We start from the raw sequence: 22,208 nt of genomic DNA, 5'->3' as shown, positions 1-22,208 counted from the left end.
AGCCCAGTTTTAAAAGAATTTGAACCAACACCATGCTTTCTCTCAAAGTAGAATCCTCTGCAGGAGAATGAACAGCTTCAAGGAAACCTTCATTTATTCTTTATTTTTTAGTCAAGAACTAACTGAAAGACGGTGGGCCTGACAGCTGCAGAAAGACCATCTCACTTGGTTCTGAGGACCTGCCTGCCCTGAGATTTTCTTTAGAAGCATTGCTCCTGGGCTTGCTCTAAAAGTCTACCTTTTCTCTTTGAAAATGTTTTCTCCTGTAATTAAGGGAGTTTCTAATTTGGGGAATGGATAAAAATTCATCAAACTTATATTTTAAAAAAGTCATAATCCTGAAGCTGCAAATATCTGGCTCCAGGGAAATCCTGGATGGAGGAAAGATGCTAATCAGGGTAGAATTTAAGACAATAGTTTATAATCTTTCATCCTCAGAACCGAGACTAACCCAAGGAAATGCCAAGCAAAAAAGTAAAACCGGCGATTGATTCTGCATTTTGAGAAACTGACCAAGTTTCTTGATCAAATGCTGATTGCAAGTCTGACTCAAGGTTGAGCATATAAAAGAATCCTCCAGGGTACCCCGCTTTCGGTCTCAGCATGCTGCGATTTTGAAAAAAACAAGACTCTGGCAATCAGAGACCTCACTCGTTCCACTGCCGCAGAGGAAATGAAGGATGCTTCGCCTCCAGTTCCTGGCTCCTGCTGACATGCCCTCGGGTTCATGCTGGCGCCAGGCTGGGAGGAGAGTGGTCGCTGTCTTACTGTCTGCAGAGGTTAAACGGAACCTCTACTCCTCGACTGAGGAAAGAAAGGCCTCTTCCTCATTAATTTCGTGAGGCTGGGGACCGCCGCGGTGATCCTGCGAACCTGTCAGGGCAGCGTGCCCAGACCTTCCTGCGTCCCTGCCTGCCTCTTCTACTCCAATCCCTCAGGACTCAGGCCCTGGGAAAAATCCTGGCCTTCGTGGGGTCTCTCCGGTAGGCTTTCCCTTGGCTTCCTTGTGGTTGGCTAACTTACGGTAAGACCTTGGCACAGTGTGTGCCTCAGTTTCCCCAGTTGTAAAGTAATAAGGTTACTTTATTCGCAGCCTTGATTCGCAGAATCACCCAGGAAGCTTCAACATAAACCTTCGGTCAGGGTGCCCTTGGGGAGCCACCGGATCGGAAAGAGGGGCTCCAGAGCTCGCTAGAACCCAGGACCCGGGCTCTTGCCTCTCCAGCCGCTCCACCCACCCTCCTGCTCGCGCCCTCGGCCCGGGCGGGGTCGTTCACGTCTCCGAGCGGGTTCCGGGAGGCCGGGCGGGGCGGACCCGGCTGGGCAGCCCCACCGGAAAGACTCGTTTCAGCCGGCGCAGGCGGAGACCGGGAGGAAACAGACTTGTCGCCCCCGCCTCGGGCCGTCCGGGTCCCCAGCCCCCAGCGCAGCCCCACCGAAGTCGGAGAAACTCCGGCCGGCAGCTGGGCAGCCCTGGAGTCACCCACTCCCACGCCCGTCGGGCTCCACACCCCCAGGCCCCCAGGCCACACCTGGGCTCCGCCTTGGGTCCCGGGGCTCTGACTCTGCAGAGCTTCAGTGGGGGAGGGGAGACCGACCCAGAAGAGGGAGGGCGCGACCCGTGCAAGGGCCTCGTTGCCTAGAAACCGACCCCGCCTTGGGCACAGGCCGCAAGCAGCCGTGGCGCAGCTGCTTCTTCCCCCTTCCCCCACGCCCTCCGGAGGAGCCCTGGTAGACGCAGTACTCAGGCGACCCCAGGCGGAGACCGGAACCTCGGACGGCTGCTTTGCCGGTGAAAGCCCGCGGGCACGCCAGCGGACGACCCCCGTCCCGCCCGCCCCGCGTGGGCCGCGGGCGCCGCGCCTCTGGGCTCCGGGTGGGGCTATCCGGCCGGCCCAGTCACGCCACCTCCGTGGGCCGCACCTCCTAATGGGGGCGCTCGGGCTGAGCTGAGCCTTGTGGCGGCGAGACCCAGGCCCGGGTCTGGGGGCTGCCAGAACCCGCCCGGGGTCTCTGGGGTTTGCAGCTCAGGCCATCTGGTCAGCTGGCGCGCCCAGGGCCTCCAGTTTCGCTCCAGGGGCGTCAGGGCACGAGCGAGGCCGGCGCCTGTTCAGGCTGCGTGCGGCCCTGCTGAGCGGGGACAAAGCACGGCCTCCTCTGGGGCCTCGTCTCTGCCTTTACTGTTGGGTAAGATCGCCCCCTTCCCCGCTACCCACACCAGCCCCACCCCCTCACTCCCCCCCCCCCCCTTTCTGCTACAGCTCCCCTAGGGACACAGTGACGCACGAGGTCGGGCATCCAGGCGTTTTACACGCCCTCTGTGAGAACGGAAAACTAGACAGAAAACAGCCCTTTCAGGGAAGACACGCAGGTGACCAAGAGCGCATGTCGAAGACCAAAAGCATGTCAGATCTCTGCTTACTCTCTGGGAATTTATGCCAGGCGAGGAGGGCAGATCGGCAAGTACGACTGTTTGGAAAATACCCACAGTAACCATTGGCCTTTGAGAACAAGTGCTGCTTAATTGTCAAGCTGGGTTTAGACGGAAACAAGTCTGGAGACCAGTTAAGAGAGAAGTGCCAAGACCAAAGCCCCCAAACTGGGCATCAGGAGACTTGAGCGTCAGAGCTGCCCGGTCCCATAATCCTGTGTGACTTGGTCAATGTATGTAAAGTCTCTGAGCCTCACAGTGTTCTCATGCATAAAAAGAGCCTGCCCTACTTCAGAGTACAACAGGACACGCAGACAGGACAACTGACTGCTACCAGTTTTCTTACCCCCTGGAAAAGAATGTACAACTGCCCAGACTTCTGGGAGGGAGATGATACCATCCCCGAAAGAAGAGAACTTAAATAAGAAGTTTATTTTTCCTTCTGCAAAAGTATAATTCCATCCTGGAGAAATGTAAAAAATCAAGGAGTCATTAGAAGCCATTTATTGGGTTTTAACTTTTTTTTTTTTAATCATAGAGATGGATGGAGGGTGGACAGGAATGCTGGTGTTCTAGATCTAAGAGAGTTAAGAGCATCAATTATGGAATCACACATTTCTGAATTAGAGTCCCACCTCTATTTACAAGCGTTGTTACTTCAGATAAGTGACTTAACCTCTCCGAGCCTCAGACTGCTTAGCTATCAAATGGGGAAAATAATAGCACCAGAAAATAATAATATGGGGCTGTTAGAAAATTAAGTGAGATGATTATAGCAGTGCTTGGTACAGGCCCAGCACATTGTAATACATGATAAATGTGAACTAGTGATTTTTTTTTTTATTCACAGTGGTTCCTACTCTTTCCCTTACCAACATTCTATTGTAAAAAATGTCAAATATACAGAAAAATTCAGAGAATTGTGCAGTAAACACTTATGCATGTTCCACCTACATGATACAATTAATATTTACAATACTTGCTTTATCACGTATCTGTTCATCTGCAGTCCTCCAGGACTGTGAGAAATTGAGTATCTGTTGTGTAAGCCACCCGGTTTGTGGGGTTTTGTTACGGTTAGCCCTAGCAAACACACATAGAACACTTTAGGACTAGATGACAATTGGAGTTATCAGTGCAAGTACATGGTTTTCAATGTACATTAAAATAGATATAAAAACAAATGCAGATGTAAATGCGTGTGTGTTATATAAATAGGTGTATGTATGTTTGCATGTATGTATATGCATTCATGTGTTTCCTATTTCTGTTCCCATCCCCGTTCACTGAGAGTCCCTGGGAGCAGTGACATCCCCAAAGGCACAAGTTCCCCTAGTGTCCAGATCTTGCTTTCTAAATACCATTCTCCATTAAAAGGGCAGATTAGGGAAAGAAGAAGATGAGCCTGGAACATCTTGTGGTGCCAGAAAATAAGGAAGTGCCCAAAGAATGATACGGACATGGCAAACACACAGAAGGAGCTCCCCCTGGCCACGTCTGGGGCAACTGAATGAAAACCCATGAATCTGTACTGATAAGTGAAGTGAAGTTGCTCAGTCATATCTGACTCTTTGCAACCCCATGGACTGTAGCCTACCAGGCTCCTCTGTCCATGGAATTTTCCAGGCAAGAGTACTGGAGTGGGTTGCCATTTCCTTCTCCAGGGGATCTTCCCGACCCAGGGATCAAACCCAGGTCTCCCGCATTGCAGGCAGACGCTTTACCATCTGAGCCCCCAGGGAAGCTATCTGTACTGATACTCATGATTAAATGGGAAGAACAGTAGAATGCTTCCCTATGGCAGAATGCCAGCTGTAAAAGGAACAGTGGAGTCAGAAAAGTATCATTTCACAACTAAGAGTAACTCATCTAAGAATCATCAGTGGATGTTAGAACTAATAGGAAGAAGTTTGATGAGGAATGAGATAGTATTTTCAAAACACTTTCCCCACAAAATGTTTACTAATTACAAAGGTAAAAAGTAATTTTGTAGTAAAGAAGCTTGGTAGATACAAATCCAGCTTAATCAAGTTACCATCATCAGTAATGGGATAAATTGAAAATTGATGCTACTTCATGGGGTCGCAAAGAGTCGGACACGACTGAGCGACTGATCTGATCTGATCTGATAAGGTATACCTAGAAGAGCAACCTGTGACCTTCCCACTCATACAAATCTGAATCTAAACATGAGGGGACATCAGTCAAACCAAACTGAGGGACAGTTACAAAATACCTGGTCTGTATTCAAAAACCTTCAAAAATATTAAAGTTAGGAAAGTCAAGGAAAGTCAGGAACAGTGGGAATATTTCCAGACTGAGGTAAACTAGAAGATGTGACAATTAAATGCTTCATGTGATTCTAAACCTAATCCTTCTGCTATAAAGGATGTGACTGAAACAACTGGTGAAACTTGAATAAGGTCTGAGGAGTAGATGTGAGTAATGTGTCAATGTTAATTTCCCAATGTTAGCTGTGCATTGTGCTTATTTAGGAGACTGTCTTTGTAGGAAATACGCATTCAATACAGGGCATCAAGCCAGCAACTTAAGTTCATGTTGTTCAAGAATAGTGAAGCTCTTCATACTGTATTTGTCTTCTTTCTGTAGATTTGAAATTATTTAAAAACAAAAATGATCTATAGAAGATATACAGATGGCAAATAAGCAAATGAAAAGATGTTTAACGTCGTTTGTCATTAGGGAAATGCAAATCAAAACAGCAATGCAATACTGCTACACACGTATTAGAATGGCTAAAATCCAAAAAACTGACAATACCAATTGCTGATGAGGAAGTGTGAAGCAACAGGAACTCATATTGCTGATGGGAATGCAAAATAGAGCAGCCACTTTGGAAGATCATTTGGCAGTTTCTTACAAAGTGCAACCCAGCCTTACCAAACAACCCAGTCATACTCCTAGGCATTTATCCAACTGGATTGAGAACTGTGTCCACGCAAAAGTCTGTCCATTAATACTTATAGTAATTTTATTCATAATTATCCCAAACTGGAAGCAACCAAGATATTCTTCAGTAAGTGAAAGAGTGTGTGCATGCACACTAAGTCGATTCAGTTGTGTCTGACTCTATGTGACCCTATGGACTTGTAGCCCACCAGGTTCCTCTGTCCATGGGGATTCTCCAGGCAAGAATACTGAGTAGGTTGCCCTGCCCTCCTCCAGAGGATCTTCCTGACCCAGGGATCAAACCCATGTCTCGTATGTCTCCTGCATTAGCAAGCAGGTTCTTTACCACTGGGAAGCCACCTGCCACCTGGGAAGCCCCAAGTTAAAGGATCAATTCAGTTCAGTCACTCAGTCGTGTCCGACTCTTTGCAACCCCATGAATCACAGCACACCAGGCCTCCCTGTCCATCACCGACTCCCGGAGGTCACTCAAACTCATGTCCATCGAATCGGTGATGCCATCCAGCCATCTCATCCTCTGTCGTCCCCTTCTCCTCCTGCCCCCAATCCCTCCCAGCATCAGGGTCTTTTCCAATGAGTCAACTCTTCGTATGAGGTGGCCAAAGTATTGGAGTTTCTTCAGCTTTAGCATCAATCCTTCCAATCAACACCCAGGACTGATCTCCTTTAGGATGGACTGGTTGAATCTCCTTGCAGTCCAAGAGACTCTCAAGAGTCTTCTCCAACACCACAGTTCAGAAGCATTAATTCTTTGGCACTCAGCCTTCTTCACAGCCCAACTCTCACATCCATACATGACCACTGGAAAAACCATGGCCTTGACTAGATGGACCTTTGTTGGCAAAGTAATGTCTCTGCTTTTGAATATGCTATCTAGGTTGGTCATAACTTTCCTTCCAAGGAGTTAAAGGATAAGCAGTGATAAATCCATTCAGTGGAATACTATTTAGTGATAAAAAGGAATTGTTGCTGTTTAGCCCATCAGGCTCCTCTGTCCTTGGGGTTTCCCAGGAAAGAATACTGGAGCAGGTTACCATTTCCTTTTCCAGGGGATCTTCCCAAGTCAGGGCTTAAACCAGTGTCTCCTGCTTGGCAGGCAGACTCTTTACCACTGAGCCACCTGGCAAGTCTAAAAGGTTAAAAATCAATTACATCAATTAAATTAGAAAAATAAAATTTTCTAAGTTACGTTGTTTAGTCACTAAGTCACGTCCAACTCTTTTGTGACCCCATGGACTGTAAATATGGGTGAATATTAAATATATATTGCCAAAATGAAAGAAGCCAATCTGAAAAGGCTTTTTTGATTTTTTATGATATCATATTTTATGATTCCATTTATATGACATTTTAGAAAAGGCATAACTGTAGAGATGGTAAACAGTGGTTGCCAGAGGTTTGGAAAAGAAGGCTTATTTGAGCAAAACCCAGGTGATTTTTGTTTTTAAGGCAGAGAAACTATATGATGCTGTAATGGTGGATACCTGATACTATGCATTTATCAAACCCATAGAACTTTACAGAGAAAAGAAGAATTTAAGCTGTGTAAATTTAAAAAATCATTTAAGAGGCTGGAGAATCCCAGGATAGAATGCAGATGACAAGAGAATTTAACTGTATTAGAAATGGATGAAGTAACGTCACTGAAGGGATTGGGACAGTAACTTAAGAAATGAGTGGAGGGACTTCGCTGCCAATCCAGTGGTTAAGAGTCCACGCTTCCAATGCAGGGGACACAGGTTCAATTCCTTACAGTCAGGAAACTATAAGATCTCACATGCTTCACAGCACAATAAAAAAAAAAAAAAAAAGCAGCAGCAGCAGAGAGAAGACTTAGGACTAAAGGCAAAGGGAACTATACATACATACTGAACTGTAGTCGATACAGTGTTTCCCTTGGGGGTTGTTGTTATTCAGTCACTCTGTGTCCAGCTCTTTGCGACCCCATGAACTGCAGCTTGCCAGGCTTCCCTGTCCTTCACTATCTCCCAGAGTTTGCTCAAACTCATGTCCACTGAGTCAGTGATTCCATCCAACCATTTCATCCTTCGTAGCCCCCTTCTCTTGCCCTCAATCTTTCCCAGCATCAGAGTCTTTTCCAATAAGTCAACTCTGTGCATTAGGTGGCCAAAGTACTGGAGTTTCAGCTACATCATCAATCCTTCCAATGAATATTCAGGGTTGATTTCTTTTAGGATTGACTGTTTGGATCTCCTTGCAGTCCAAGGGACTCTCAAGAGTCTTCTCCAACACCACAGTTCAGAAGCATTAATACTTCGGCACTTAGCCTTCTTTTTCTTAGTTCAGCTCTCACATCCATACATGACTACTGGAAAAACCAGAGGTTTGACTATAAGCACCTTTGCTGACAAAGTGATGTCTCTGCTTTATAATACGCTGTCTAGGTTTGTCATAGCTTTCTTTCCAAGGAGCAAGCGTCTTTTAATTTCATGATTGCAGTCACCATCTGCAGTGACTTTGGAGCCCAAGAAACTAAAGTCTGTCACTGTTTCCATTGTTTCCCCATCTATTTGCCATGAAGTGATGGGACCGGATGCCATGAATTTCATTTTCTGAAAGTTGAGTTTTAAGCCAACTTTTTCACTCTCCTCTTTCACCTTCATCAAGAGGCTCTTTAGTTCCTCTTTGCTTTCTGCCATAACGGTGGTGTCATCTGCATATCTGAGGTTATTGATATTTCTCCCGCAACCTCGATTCCAGCTTGTTCTTCATCCATGATGGCATTTCATATGATGTACTCTGCATATAAGTTAAATAAGCAGAATGACAATATACAGCCTTTCCCAATATACTCCTTTCCCAATTTTGAACCAGTCCATTGTTCCACTGGACTGCAGCCCACCAGGCTCCTCCGTCCATGGGATTTTCCAGGCAAGAGTGCTGGAGTGGGGTGCCATTGCCTTCTCCATCCATAGGGGTAAGGGTTAACAATTGTAAAACTACTCAATATATATAATAATTACATAAATGGATGGTGGATGATTGGAGCCAGGTTTCTCACTAATGGAGTGTTGGTTTACACATAAGCAATGGGAGGATACTAGAATGATACATGCGGTAATAGATTAGAGTTGGAGACATCAGTATGTGTCCAATAAGATCCAGGTAGCTCAGTCGTGTCTGACTCTTTGTGACCCCATGAATCACAGCACGCCAGGCCTCCCTGTCCATCACCAACTCCTGGAGTTCACTCAAACTCATGTCCATCGAGTCGGTGATGCCATCCAGCCATCTCATCCTCTGTCGTCCCCTTCTCCTCCTGCCCCCAATCCCTCCCAGAATCAGGGTCTTTTCCAATAAGTCAGCTCTTCGCATGAGGTGGCCAAAGTATTGGAGTTTCAACTTTAGCATCAGTCCTTCCAATCAACACCCAGGACTGATCTCCTTTAGGATGGACTGGTTGGATCTCCTTGCAGTCCAAGGGACTCTCAAGAGTCTTCTCCAACACCACAGTTCAAAAGCATCAATTCTGCATTCTGCTTTCTTCACAGTCCAACTCTCACATCCATACATGACCACTGGAAAAACCATAGCCTTGACTAGATGGACCTTTCTTGGCAAAGTAATGTCTCTGCTTTTCAATATGCTATCTAGGTTGGTCATAACTTTCCTTCCAAGGAGTAAGCGTCTTTTAATTTCATGGCTGCAATCACCATCTGCAGTGATTTTGGAGCCCCCAAAATGAAGTCTGACACTGTTTCCACTGTTTCCCCTCACGTTTAACTTAATATAAATAAATATTGCTACATTTAGACATATTTAGAGATGTGTATGTGTACACAAGTTAGCATATACATGTATATTTTCTTGCTCTGTCATTTGAGAGGCTCCAGAAGCAATAAGACCCAGGTAGCAATGAACACATCTATTGACCAGATCTTGGCTTCTAATATCACACTCCAATGAGAAGGAACTAGGGCTCTATGGAGAAACAGCTGATTCTAGGACTGGGGTATACAAAATGAACCTGGAGCATCTTGCAGTGCTAGAAAGTAAGGAAGTGCTCCATAAAGGGAGAGTTATGGAGGAACGTCAGAGACATATGGAACCAACTGGAAAAGCTCCCACTGGAGCACGTGCCACATCAAAGGATCTGCATGATGCAACAAAGATCCTGTGTGCCACAACTAAGACTTGATGCAGCCCAATAATAAAAAATGAATATTTTTAAAAACAATTTTTAGAACTTTTAAAAGTTCGGTATTACTATGGAGAAACACACATTAATCAGGCCTCAGTTCCAATGGTCACTCTGCCGTGTGTGTGCAACACTAGTTAGAGGCTCTTGCTGGACAGAGGCTGTGTGGGGGATTGAGATATGCTTGGGAGCTCTGCCGGTCAGGGCTGTGCTGCTGGTGCTGCTGTCCCTTAGTCATTAACCGACCTCTCCTCCCCACTGGTCCCTGACCAAGAGACAGATTCAGTCTGTTCCTCCGTCCCTGAAGGTGGAGATTCAGTCATTGCAAAGATGCAGTTTCCCTGAAGCAACCCTCAAGACTTGTGCGATGCCTATAACCATGTTTTCTGAGTGCTTCAGAGGTAGACTTTACGAGTGCTGTTCTCATTTATATATTTTCTTCCAATACTTTTGCACACACTTGCTGCTCTACACAATCATCTCTGAAAATGCTGTCCCTTTAACCATGGATCCAGAAAGGTGACAATGCATCAATGTCATTGGCTTTTAAAGTAATCAAGTCACCTCTGATTTTAAAAATAAATAAATAAAATGGAGTAAACAGGCAACCTATGTTTTTCTTGAGCAAATCCAGAGCAAGGCAGACCACAACATCCATTCTTGTCTCAGACCGGAGTTCCTGCCTGGGCCCAGCGTGGCTTGGGTACTATGGATTGTCAGTGGAAAAAGTTCCAAGTCAAAGTAAGAGAGAGAAAGAAAGACAGGAAAGAGACTTCCCTGGTTGTCCAGTGGTTAAGAATCCGCCTGCCAATGCAGGGGACACAGGTTGAGTCCCTGGTATGGGAAGATTCCACGTGCAGCGGAGCCACTAAGCCTGTGTGCCACAACTACTGAGCCTGTGCTCCACAACAGGAGGACATGTTAGTCACTCAGTTGTGTCCAACTCTGTGTGACCCCATGTACTGAAGCCTGCCAGGCTCCTCTGTCCCTGGAACTTTCCAGGCAAAAATACTGGAGTGGGTTGTCATGCCCTCCTCCAGGGGATCTTTCCAACCCAGGGATGGAACCTGGGTCTCCTGCACTCCAGGCAGATTCTTTACCACTAGCGCCACCTGGGAAACCCACAACAAGAGAAGCCACTGCAGTAAGAAGGCCACGCATCACAACTAGAGAGGAGCCCCTACTTGGTGCAGCTAGAGAAAGTGTGTGTGCAGCAATGCAGACCCAGCACAGCCAAAATGAACACTTTTTAAAATTGATTAATTATAAACAAAGGCAGGAAGGAAAGAGGAAGGGAGGGATGGAAGGTAGGCTCGTTCCTGTCCCATCCTGGACTTCTTCAAAAGGCTGGCAATCTAATGGAAGGAAAGTGAGCAGATGAAACTTCTGTCTATGGTGCATCCAGATAGGGAGGTGGAAGGTCCCCTCTTAGCTTTACTAGGGAGCTTGCAGTGCTTTCAAGTGTGCTCAGAGAAGTGACTTTAGTTGCACGGCAGTCCTCCTGGGAACTGGCCAAGGCTGACATCTCCTTCTTTCAGAGGATCAGGTTGAGTTCAGGAGAGCAGACAGATTGTCCACTGTCAGAGAGCAGGAGCTATGGACGTGACACCTCAATGACAGGCACAGGCTGCCTGCTCTCATCAGCTTGAGAGATGAGGGTGTATCTAACAAGGCTTCCAAAGACAGACATCCACACCCGGGATCATCACTGCGTGAGATCAGGAGCAGTTTGAGAGCTGCCTCCAGCTGGGCGCTTCAGACAGCATGCAGGAAAGGTGATGGTGACACTGTCTCCTATTCAGGTTTTTAGACCAGTCAAGTGTATTGCCAGACAGATGGATCAATAGGAATTTTATATTCTTTATCTCTAGAATTTAAAATCATTCAGGCAAGCATACTGCTGCTGCTGCTGCTAAGTCGCTGCAGTCGTGTCCAACTCTGTGCAACCCCATAGACGGCAGCCCACCAGGCTCCCCCGCCCCTGGGATTCTCCAGGCAAGAACACTGGAGTGGGTTGCCATTTCCTTCTCCAATGCATGAAAGTGAAAAGTGAAAATGAAGTCGCTCAGTTGTGTCCGGCTCTTAGCGACCCCATGGACTGTAGCCCACCAGGCTCCTCCACCCATGGGATTTTCCAGGCAAGAGTACTGGAGTGGGGTGCTATTGCCTTCTCCAAGCATACTAGAACACCTAATAAACTCGTGGTTGAGAGTGATGGATGCCAGGAGTCCATTTGAAATGTTCCAAAGTTGCTTTGAACCTTAGCTACAACAAGGAGACCTTTGGGAGGCCCTTGGACCTTAAGGAAAAAAATTTTTACAATTAATAAGCTTTATTTTGGGGACTTCCCTGGTGGGCCAGTGGGCTAAGACTGCGCTTCCGATGCAGGGGGCCTGGGTTCGACCCACAGTCAGGGAACTAAAAATCTGGCATGTCGAAACAAAGACTCAGCACAGCAAATAAATCAATAAGTATTTTTTAAAAATAAAGTTTATTTTTTAGAAAGCAGTTTTTGGTTTACAGAAAACTTGAATAGAAAGTACAGAGAGTTCTTATATACTCCCTCTCTCCCACACAGTTTCCCCTATTAACACTGTATTAGCATAGTGGGTGTGTGTTTGGCTTATCAGTTATAACAAATGCATTCATGTGGTACATTTGTTACAATTGATAAGCCAATATTGATACATTATGAACTAGTAAGTGTTACTATTATCAACTATCAACTGTTATAGTAAGGTTCACTCCTATGGATTGCCACCCATCTCCACCCTTATAGCATCATATAGAATATTTCCACTGCCGCTCAAAACTCCCTGTGCTCTGTCCCTTCATTCCTTCCCCACCTGTTCTTCCCTGAACCCTGTAAATCACCAGTCTTTTTTACTTTTTCCTAGTTTTGTCTTTTCCAAAATGTCATGGAGTTGGAATGATATGATGTGTAACCTTTTAGATTATGCCTAAAAATACGCATCTTAGGTTCTTCCTTGTCTGTTCATGGCTCCATTGTTTTTACAGTGCTCTATAAATTCCACTGCACGGATGTTCCACAGTCTGTTTATCCAGTCACCTATTGAAGGATATCTTGGTGGTTCCAAGTGTTGGTGATTATGAATGAAGTGCTATAAACATTTGTGGGTGGACATAAGATTTCAACTCGTTTGAGTAAGTACCAAACAGCATAATTGCTGAATCACATGGTAAGAGTAAGAGTACGTTCAGTTTTGGAAGAAGCTGCCAAATTGTCTTCCAAAGTGGCTGCATGTATGAGTTTGCATTCCCACCAGCAATGGATGAGCACTCCTGTTGCTCCACATATCACCATCATTTGACATTGTCAGTATGTTAGATCCTAGCCTTTCTAATAGGTGTGTAGTGGTAGCTTATTGTTGGTTTAATTTGCAGCTCCCTGGTGAGCATATTTTCCTGTTTTATTTTGCAGTATTTTTGTGAGGTGTCTGGTAAGAGCTTTTGTCCATTTTTTAATTGAGTTGTTTATTTTCTTGTTGTTGATTTTAAAGAGTTCTTTGTCGATTTTGGGGAGCAGTCTTCCATCAGATACGTGTTTTGCGAAGATCTTCTAGTCTGTGGTTTGTTTTCACTCTCTTAACAGTTTCTTTCCCAGAGCAGACATTTTTAATTTTAATGAACTCCAACTTACCAACTCTTGCTTTCATGGACCATGCTTTTGGTGCTACATCTAAAAAGACATTGCCAAACCCAAAGGCCATGCAGATTTTTCTCCGAGGATATCTTCTAAGAGTTTTATAGTTTTGCTTTTTACATTAAGGTTTATGAAGACCTAGTTTGAATTGAAAACCCCAACGGATGGAACCACATCATCAACACTTGGAACACCTCAAGTGAAAATAATAGTCATTGAAGGCCAAGTTGCAGTTGAAAACACCCATGACAAGTGTGGCAGGTGAGATCTAATCCTCCTGGAGAGAAGGAAAGTTCTTTCAGACAGAGATGCCAGAGACTTGTCCCCCAAGGATATGCTGCTTCTCCTTCATGTTTCCTGACTCTTTTTCAGCCACAAGAGGAGTTAATCTTATCAGAGAGAGAGGCAGGGATAGAAATAGTCCTGCTTGTCGCCCTGAGGGTCCCCATCCTCAATTAAAAAAAAAAAAAGAATTTTGAATTATCACTAGTTTTTGGTTAATATATACATATTTTTCTGCTGCACTGTTATTTCTTTGCATCTGCTTCCAAGAAAAGGACAGACTCCAAGGAGAGGTTCTGGAGTGGTTACAAGCTTCTGTGAGTTTCTGTACCCATCCTCAATGTCACTCACACTGCATAGGAGGGGCAGGAAAAGAGAAGGGAAAATTCCCATCCTCCTGGTCAGATGATAGGGAGCAAAGGGAAAAAGAAAGAGTGAACAAGAATTTCAAATTGGGACTTCCCTGGAGGCCCAGTGGTTAAGAACCTGCCTGCCAATGTAGGGGACACAGATTTGATCCCTGGTCAGGGAAGATTCGACATGCTGCAGAGCAACTAAGCTCATGGTGCCACAACTCTAGAGTTCATGCTCAGCAACAAGAGAAGTCACTGCAATGAGAAGTTCAGTGCAGCCAAAAATAAATAAATAAAAATAAAATTAAAAAAAGAATTTCAAATTATTACTTGTTTTGGGTTAATTTTTTTTTTCTTTCCACTTCCAAGAAAAGGACAGACTCCAAGGAGGGGCTCTGGAGGTCACACTTCTGTATCCCTGCAGGATTACTTTGCTTGGAGGTGAGACCTGGAAAGGGGTGCTGAGGAGGCTGCCAATGGAGGCTGGAGGTTTGCAAGGGAAGTTTTCTTGTGTGTGTGAGGCTTGAGCAAAGATGTCCCAGGACAGGGCTGGATCTTCCGATCTCCAAGACAGTCCCAAACCTATTCAGTGAAAAAGACAAGGTCCATTTGGAATATACTACTGAGAACTAGAAATGAAAGGGCAGGTGAGTGACAGGGGGAAGGACAAATGGAAGGAGGAATCAGGGAGGCCTGTGGAGTTCTGGCTCAGGTAACCCTCTCCAAGGAAGAGATTCCACAGCTCTCTGTTGAAAGGTGTCAAGTCTGAAGTACTTGAGGACATCTGAAAAGTAATGTGTTCCTGCTAAAGCCCCAGTATCTGTGATCAAGGGGGCTTCCTGGTCCCTGGGAGTGCCTAGCTGGTCAGGGCAAGCACAGAGATAAGTGGTCCAGCCAAGACCAACCTTAGAATGAAAATCGCTTTGAGTTCCAATGGGCCTTGGGCCAAAGGAAAGAAAGAGTTCATGAAAAAACTAAAAATAATTCGCGTATTTCTTAGCTAGGCTGGCTTTGCTCAAGTCTTGGAAAAGGCAAGAGAAAAAAAAAAAGAACTTGAGAGCAGAAATCCATGGCAACAAGCAACTTCTGTTTAAGAATTGCATCCTAGGGAAAGTAAATGTCTGGCTGCTATAGAACAGAAATGCACGTGAAGTCATATATATCCATTTATCTTCCAATTGAGCAAAAGAAAATTCATACCTGTTCTATCTATTCATGAGAGATATAGTCTTCTATTTTTGTTTGACAAGACATATGCTGTATTGTTTCAGGAGTTTTGAATAAAGATTATAACATACCACTCTGATTGCTGACCTAGATTGCAAACTGGCTTTCTATAGCCTGGATTACCAAGAAGAAAGGGGCATAGGATGAAAGGGGTGTTCATAGGTGGAGGTTCTGATTTCTTTTTAAAATATTTATTTTATTTATTGATTTTGTTTCATATTTGGCTGTGTCAGGTCTTAGTTGTGGCACACAGAGTCTTCGTTGCAGCATGCAGGCTTCTCTCTAGTCGTGGCCGCTGGGCTCAGTAGTTGCCGTGGACATGCTTAGTTACCCCTCGGCATGTGGGATATTAGTTCCCAGAACAGGGATTGAACCTGAGTCCCCTGCACTGGCAGGCAAATTCTTAACCATTGGATCACCAAGGAAATACCTGGAGGTTTTAATTCTTAATTAAAATTCGTCTCACTTTTTCACTTAAACTGTTGACTGCCCTCCTTGATTCCTTTTTAAAATTATAATTGGTTTCAAACATACAGAAAAGCAAAATGATCCACATTCAATGATCTATAAATATTTTAAACACATTTTTGAATGTCTTTCAGTTTGTTCTATTATTTCCAGTTCTTGAAATGCCAATTTCTCTGTTGGAGCAGACTCTCTCTTGTGGTGGTTTGTAATTTATTATTGTGAACTCAACTTCAGCAGGGGTTTCTTTGGGAGTCTCATTTGCCTTGATTGCAAAAGCAACATAAAGTGTTGTGACATAGAAGTGGTGTGAGCCTCTCCTCCAAGACCTTGAGGCTCTGCTCTTATTCCTGACCTGAGGTGCTCTCAGGACCCAGTAAAGCGATCACTACAGATGTCTGTGTCTCAGAGTGTTGCATGCCACAGGTGACCACACGCGTTTTTGAAGTCATCTCTCCTGAACTGATGCGAAGAGCCAACTTATTGAAAAAGAGCCTGATGCTCAGAAAGATTGAAGGCAGAAGGAGAAGGGGGCAACAGAGGATGAGATGGGTGGATGGCATCACCAACTCAATGGACATGATTTTGAGCAAACTCCGGGAGATAATGAAGGACAGGTAAGCCTGGCGTGCTGCAGTCCATGGCATCGCAAAGAGCTGGACACAACCTAGCAACTGAATAACAACTCATGCACAGGGCATTGTTGCCTGTCCTGAAAGGTGTTCCTCTCCATGAATAAGGACATTCCCATTTCATATCTTTCACTTCCTCCTGCCAGGGTTGTTGGCCAATCAACACTTTCATCCATCAATATTCCTCCCAAGTTAAAGACATGCCTCTGCCACTATAGAGGCAAACAGGGGCTGCTTCACAGATTTTGCTGGCACTGTCCATGTTCCTGTTTCATAGTCCTGAAGTTGTAAACAATTAGAAAACCATGCTCTGAAGGAGTGTGACTCGAAGGGAAAGTCTTTACTATGCTGATTTATCGTCCCTTCTTTAGACTCACAGAATAGTCTGACTTTATCCATAACACACCACTGTCTCTCCGGCTGCCGTGGGGGAGTCAGCCAAGCAAGACTGAAGAGACGGATGACAGGGAGATGGATGAGGGAAGGACAACCAGAAGGCTTGGAACTTGGCATAGGAGGCAAGAAACGAGGAGAATGAACAAGAGCAGCAATCCTTTATTAGGGAAGGATCACTATGGAAGTCTGAAAGAGGAAGGCTGCAGGGAAGCCAGAGCAGCGGGACAGAAGAGGGAGGGCAGAGATGGGAAAGAGGGTCTGGGCAGGTGTGCAGTGCGTGACAGGTGTCCAGAAGGCAGGCTGGTGTCCTTGGATGAGGGGAGAGGTCAACCCTCTGAAGTCACATTGTCTGACAAGCAGGGTCCGTCCAGCCTTTGGTCAGAAGGTTGCCACCCTTTTGGACCCTCCATGGTGGGGAACCCTCAGACTCTGACACCACTGTTCCCTTCCCCATCAATCCTGCTGATACCATTCATCAGATGAAGGGGATGCCTTGAACTGGAAGACATTTCCAGGCTCATTGAGACAGCAGCTCGGGAAAACTGGTACCAAGCCAGGGTCCCTGAGCCTGCATTGCTCAGCACTCCCTCTCAAGGATGCGTAATCCTCTTGAGCTATGTAGGTGAAATGAGAGTTCCTTCCTGCCTACAGAGGTGGGGCCAGAAGGAGAAGGGGGAGCAAAATCCCAGAGACAGGAATAGCAGTGGGGTGAGAGAGCCATGTGGGGGCCTGTTACCCAAAAAGGACTCTGCCTGTAGCACAGACTGCAGAAAAGGGCACCTGTAATCAGAACCAGGTGGCTGGACACAGGGGGCCCCCCCTGACCCCAACACCCACCCCTGAGATATCCAGATCTGGGGGTGAGGTGAGACATTCAGAGCCAGGTTTGAGCCCTCAGGTTCTAATCGATTTTCCAAATACCGAACACGCTCCAATGGCGAGGTTTTCACCCGGGCCAGGCACTGCACATGGTATAAGGGCACATCACATTTCAGTGACTGCCTATGGCCAGCTCCCCGCTACTCCTCAGGTGCTAACAGACACGGGCCCGCAGTTCATTCTGCTTCTCAGCAAGTATTCACAGAGTCTTCCAAGTCACAGGTGTGGTTCCAAACGCAAAGGGTCAGTGTGAATGGGACAGACCAAGACACTGACCAATCTCTCCTCATGAGATTCACATTCAGGCAGGGAGAGATAATAAAACAATAAATTAATAAGATAACTTCAGAGAACAATGAGTACTAGAAAGAAAATAATACATGTTCATGGTATATAGGGGCTTCCCTGATAGCTCAGTTGATAAAGAATCCACTTGCAATGCAGGAGACCCCGGTTCAATTCCTGGGTCAGGGAGATCCGCTGGAGAAGGGATAGGCTACCCACTCCAGTATTCTTGGGTTTCCCTTGTGGCTCAGCTGGCAAAGAATCCTCCTGCAATGCGGGAGACCTGGGTTTGATCCCTGGATTGGGAAGATCTCCTAGAGAAGGGAAAGGCTACCCACTCCAGTATTCTGGCCTGGAGAATTCCATGGACTGTATTGTCCATGGGGTTGCAAGAGTAGGACATGACTGAATGACTTTCACTTTCACCACTTTCTTTCATGGTATGTAAAGTAACAGCGGGATGTGAGGTGGAACAGACCTGGTGATGGGAAAACACCTCTCACAAAGTGGTTTTGGAACTTCCCTTGTGGTCCAGTGGCTGAGACTCCGCACTCCCAGTGCAGGGGGCCTGGATCTGATCCCTGCTCAGGGAACTAGCTCCCACATGCCACAACTCAGAGTTCAAATGATGCAACTAAAGATCCTGAGTGCCACAACTAAGATCTGGCACAGCCAAATAAATATATATTAAAGAAAAAAAGGTGGTTTTGAGCTTTGATCTGAATGACAAGGAGAAGTTAACAAAGAAGATCAGAGGGAAGACATTTCCAGGCAGAGAAATAGCAAGTGCAAAGGCCCTGAGGCAGGAAAGGGCTTGAGCCCTTCCAAAGGCTGAAGAGGCCAGGGTGGCTGAAGCCTCTAGGAAGGAGGAGAGTGGAACAGAGAAAGTGGAGAGGAGAGGCCATGCAAGGGCAGGCCGGCCTTGGGCCATGATTATAGCTGGAGTCTACTCCAAGTGGGGCAGGAAACCCTTGGAGGGTTTGAGGTCGGGGCATGGCATGCCAAATCATCTTTTATTTATCTATTGGCTGTGTTGGGCGGCTTGCAGGATCTTAGTTCCCCGACCAGGGATTGCACTCAGGCCACGGCAGTAAAAGCGCTGAGTCCTAACCACTGGACCACCAGGGAAGTCCCCAAATCATCTTTTCAAAAGTCTCCTCTGGGGACTTTCCTGGCAGTCCAGTGGTTAAAGCTGCACTTGCAATGCAGGGGGTGCAGGTTCAATCCCTAGTTGGGGAACTAAGGTCCCACATGCCCCATGGTGCAGCCTTCCCACCCCCACCCCCAATTGTATGTTGCCACGAATGATCATTGTCATAAATGGTTGATGGGTGGGTGAATTTTTAAAAAAGTAATGGAGGGGCTTCCCTGCTGGTCCAGTGGTTAAGAATCTGAGCTTTCATTGCAGGGGGCATGGGTTTGATCCCTGGCTGAGGAACTAAGATCCCACAAAAGGACAGGGCACTAGTGGAAGCTGTCATAGTTTTCAGGTGAGCAGGGATGGAGGACTAAGTTAGGACAGCTGTGCAATTGGTAAAGAAACCTGTTTCACCTGGTTGGACCTAGTACTTCCCAAACTGCCTGGACAGTGGAACCCTTTTCTCCTGTAGCCCCTTTTCACCTATCCCAGCGGCTTGGGTATTCCCTGGAATACACATCAGAATATGTGGCTGTCTGCTCTGCCTATTTCAGCTAAATTCATGAACGCCATCTTCTCTGCTGGTTTTGTCCCTGCCAGTTGGTCTGGGTGTGAAATTATACTATATTTACTTGACTACACAAGTCAATTATTCCAGAATCTTGGGGGCACTGATGCATGGCTTCTTCTGAATTTTTTAACATACAGATTCAGAAAAGAATTTAGAAAACTACCCAGCCCTCGACTCAAACATTCATCATTTATTGATACAGGTTTCTGATGAACGCCCCTGAACTCAGGTCTTTTGGAGGTCTGTAGCATCAGCAGAGCTCTGCAAAAGTAACATTCCCACAAAGGTTAAGCAGTGACTCTAAGTGCAAATTACACACTTTAAAAATGCAGGGCATTATTCTAATCAGAATAATTACTAATAGTATATGTGCCAAGACAAAGGTGAAATTCCAGAGATACAAGTTGCCTGTGGTGGGATCAATTATCATACCTCACTGCCGTGCACTTCCTTCGTTCGCAGGAGCAATAGCTTTTGCACTAAAGATTCTCACCTCAGTCCTACTGTTATACATTATCTGCAAAACATGACACTAATGTAAGCATCTTTGAAAACACTTACATGTACACATGTTAATAGTGGGAAAATAAACTAAACTAAAATCAGCAAAGTTGCTGCTCTTCAGGGAGTGAACAAAAGGTACCGACACATAAAGATGCAGCAGCATCCTCCACAGTCAAGATGCTTTCCCGTCCCACACTGTGCTGGGACCCATGCCTGAGGATGTCAGGGCTCCCAGGATGGCGGTTCCACGAGTTCAGGCCCCAGGCTCAGATCTGCTGCTGAGCCTAAGGATGCACTTTAGAGCCCATCCTGACTGCACACAAAACACATCTTACGCTTCCCGATTGCCATGGTATTGGGGAATTAAATCAATTGCTTCCAACTGTAATCCTTGGATGTACCATAACAGAAATATCTTGAAATATGCTGTGCTCACATTACGGGGCCCTGCTAGAATGTATACATTAAAACTCGACGAAAAAAGAAATTTAAATGAAAACTCGACGATGGGATTTTCCTGGTGGTCCAGTAGTTAGGAACCCGCCTGCCAATGCAGGGCACACACATTTGATTCCTGGTCTGGGAACTAAGATCCCATGTGCCTCAGAGCAACTAAGCCCATGTGCCACAACTACTGAGCCCATGCTCCAAAACAAGAGAAGCCCCCACAATGAGAAGCCCGAGCATTGCAGCAAAGAGTAGTCCCCACTCGTCGAAAGTAGAGAAAGCCCACTTGCAGCAACGAACACCCGGTATAGGCAAAATTAAAAGAACATTTTAAAATTAAATCTTTTTTAAAAATGATGATGACAACTGGGAAAGCCCACAGATTTCAACCCCAACCTGTCAGATTACACTCTCTTGTTCTATAAATAAAGGAACAGGACCAAGGAGACACATGGTACTTGGTTTCCAATGCACTTCAAAGGTCAAACAGAAGGAAATGCTTACCCATGAGATATAGAAGAAACCATGCACAGCCACCTAGACAGATGCTCACCTCTCCAGCCGGGGAAAAAGCTCAGGTGAGTTTACCTGGCTGCCTCTCACGGGCTGGAAGCTATTGATGCTGTTTGGTTCTCTGCCTTTGCCTCCACTGAGCTAGCTTGGATCTATGTTCATGACAAAGAAAGAAAGTTGTCCTGTACATTCTGTTTCTAAGAACACGGGTGTACTCATGACGCACGGGGAAACACAGCCATAGCACGCACCTTCCTGAGACTTGTGCAGCAGGACAAAACAGTGCTTTACATGAGACTTCGCATGGGATTTTTAGATCATAACTCTTTTCAAAAATTAATTTTTATTGGCATATAGCTGCTTTACAATGTTTGCCAGTTTCTACTGCACAGCAAAGAGAATCGGCCACACACATACACACATCCCCTCCTCTTTGGATTTCCTTCCCATTTAGGTAACCACAGAACATTGAGTAGAGTTCCCTGTGCTACACTGTAGGTTCTCATTAGTTATCTATTTTACACATATTAATAGTATCAGTAGTGTATAGCTGTCATTCCCAATTTCCTGACTCATCCCACACCTTGCCTTTCCCCCTTGGTATCCATACAAGGGAATATGACTCAGCCAAAAGAAGGAAAAACATTGAGTCATTTGTAGAGACGTGAATAGACCTAGAGACCTTCATACAGAGTGAAATAAGTCAGACGGAGAAAAACAAATATCGTATATCAACGCATGTACGTGGAATCCAGAAAAATGGTATAGGTGATCTTATTGGCAAAGCAGAAATAGAAACAGACATAGATCATGACTCTTTTTAAAAACAGTTCTTTATTTTTGGCTGTGTTGGGTCTTCCTTGCTGCTCTGGCATTTTCTCTATTACGGTGAGCAGGGGCTACGAGAGGATCGCACAGGCTTCTCATCGTGGTGGTTTCTCTTGTTATGGAGCACAGGCTGTACAGTGTGGGTTTATAGTTGCATTCCCAGGTTCTAGAGCACAGGCTCAATAGTTGTGGTGCCTGGTGTAAGTCGGGCTTCCCTGGTGGCTCAGACAGTAAAGTGTCTGCCCGCAATGTGGGAGACCCGGATTTGATCCCTGGGTCAGGAAGATCCCCTGGAGAAGGAAATGGCAACCCACTCCAGTATTCTTGCCTGGAAAATTCCATGGACTGAGGAGACTGGTAAGCTGCAGTCCATGGGGTCGCAAAGAGTCGGACATGACTGAGTGACTTCACTTTCAGGTGGCACAGTAGTAAAAAATCTGCCTGCCAATGTAGAAGACATCGGTTTGATCCCAGGGTCAGGAGGATCCCCTGGAGTAGGAAAT

The 22,208-nt window shown here is 45.8% G+C and overlaps 1 protein-coding gene across 1 annotated transcript; it reads left to right on the top strand.

Annotated features, from left to right (window-relative positions):
- Positions 1 to 32: 32 nt before the first annotated feature.
- LOC113875333 lies at positions 33 to 3,629 on the top strand. The gene is made up of 3 exons (XM_027513661.1): positions 33 to 47; positions 844 to 983; positions 1,094 to 3,629. Exons 1-3 carry the CDS (start codon positions 33 to 35, stop codon positions 1,641 to 1,643), a joined length of 705 nt encoding a protein of 234 aa, XP_027369462.1. The 3' UTR covers positions 1,644 to 3,629.
- The last annotated feature ends 18,579 nt before the right edge of the window (positions 3,630 to 22,208 follow it).

The sequence above is a fragment of the Bos indicus x Bos taurus genome, chromosome 18 (genome assembly GCF_003369695.1).
Source record: "Bos indicus x Bos taurus breed Angus x Brahman F1 hybrid chromosome 18, Bos_hybrid_MaternalHap_v2.0, whole genome shotgun sequence".
In the NCBI taxonomy this organism is placed as follows: domain Eukaryota; kingdom Metazoa; phylum Chordata; class Mammalia; order Artiodactyla; family Bovidae; genus Bos; species Bos indicus x Bos taurus.
The sequence above is the reverse complement of the archived record's forward strand: the minus strand, read 5'-3'. Positions and strand labels throughout refer to the sequence as shown.

Bases quoted from the DNA above. Each gene is read 5' to 3' on its own strand.
- LOC113875333 (XM_027513661.1), top strand. The intron at 984-1,093 runs GTAGGCTTTCCC...CTTTATTCGCAG, and splicing joins GCCTTCGTGGGGTCTCTCCG to CCTTGATTCGCAGAATCACC.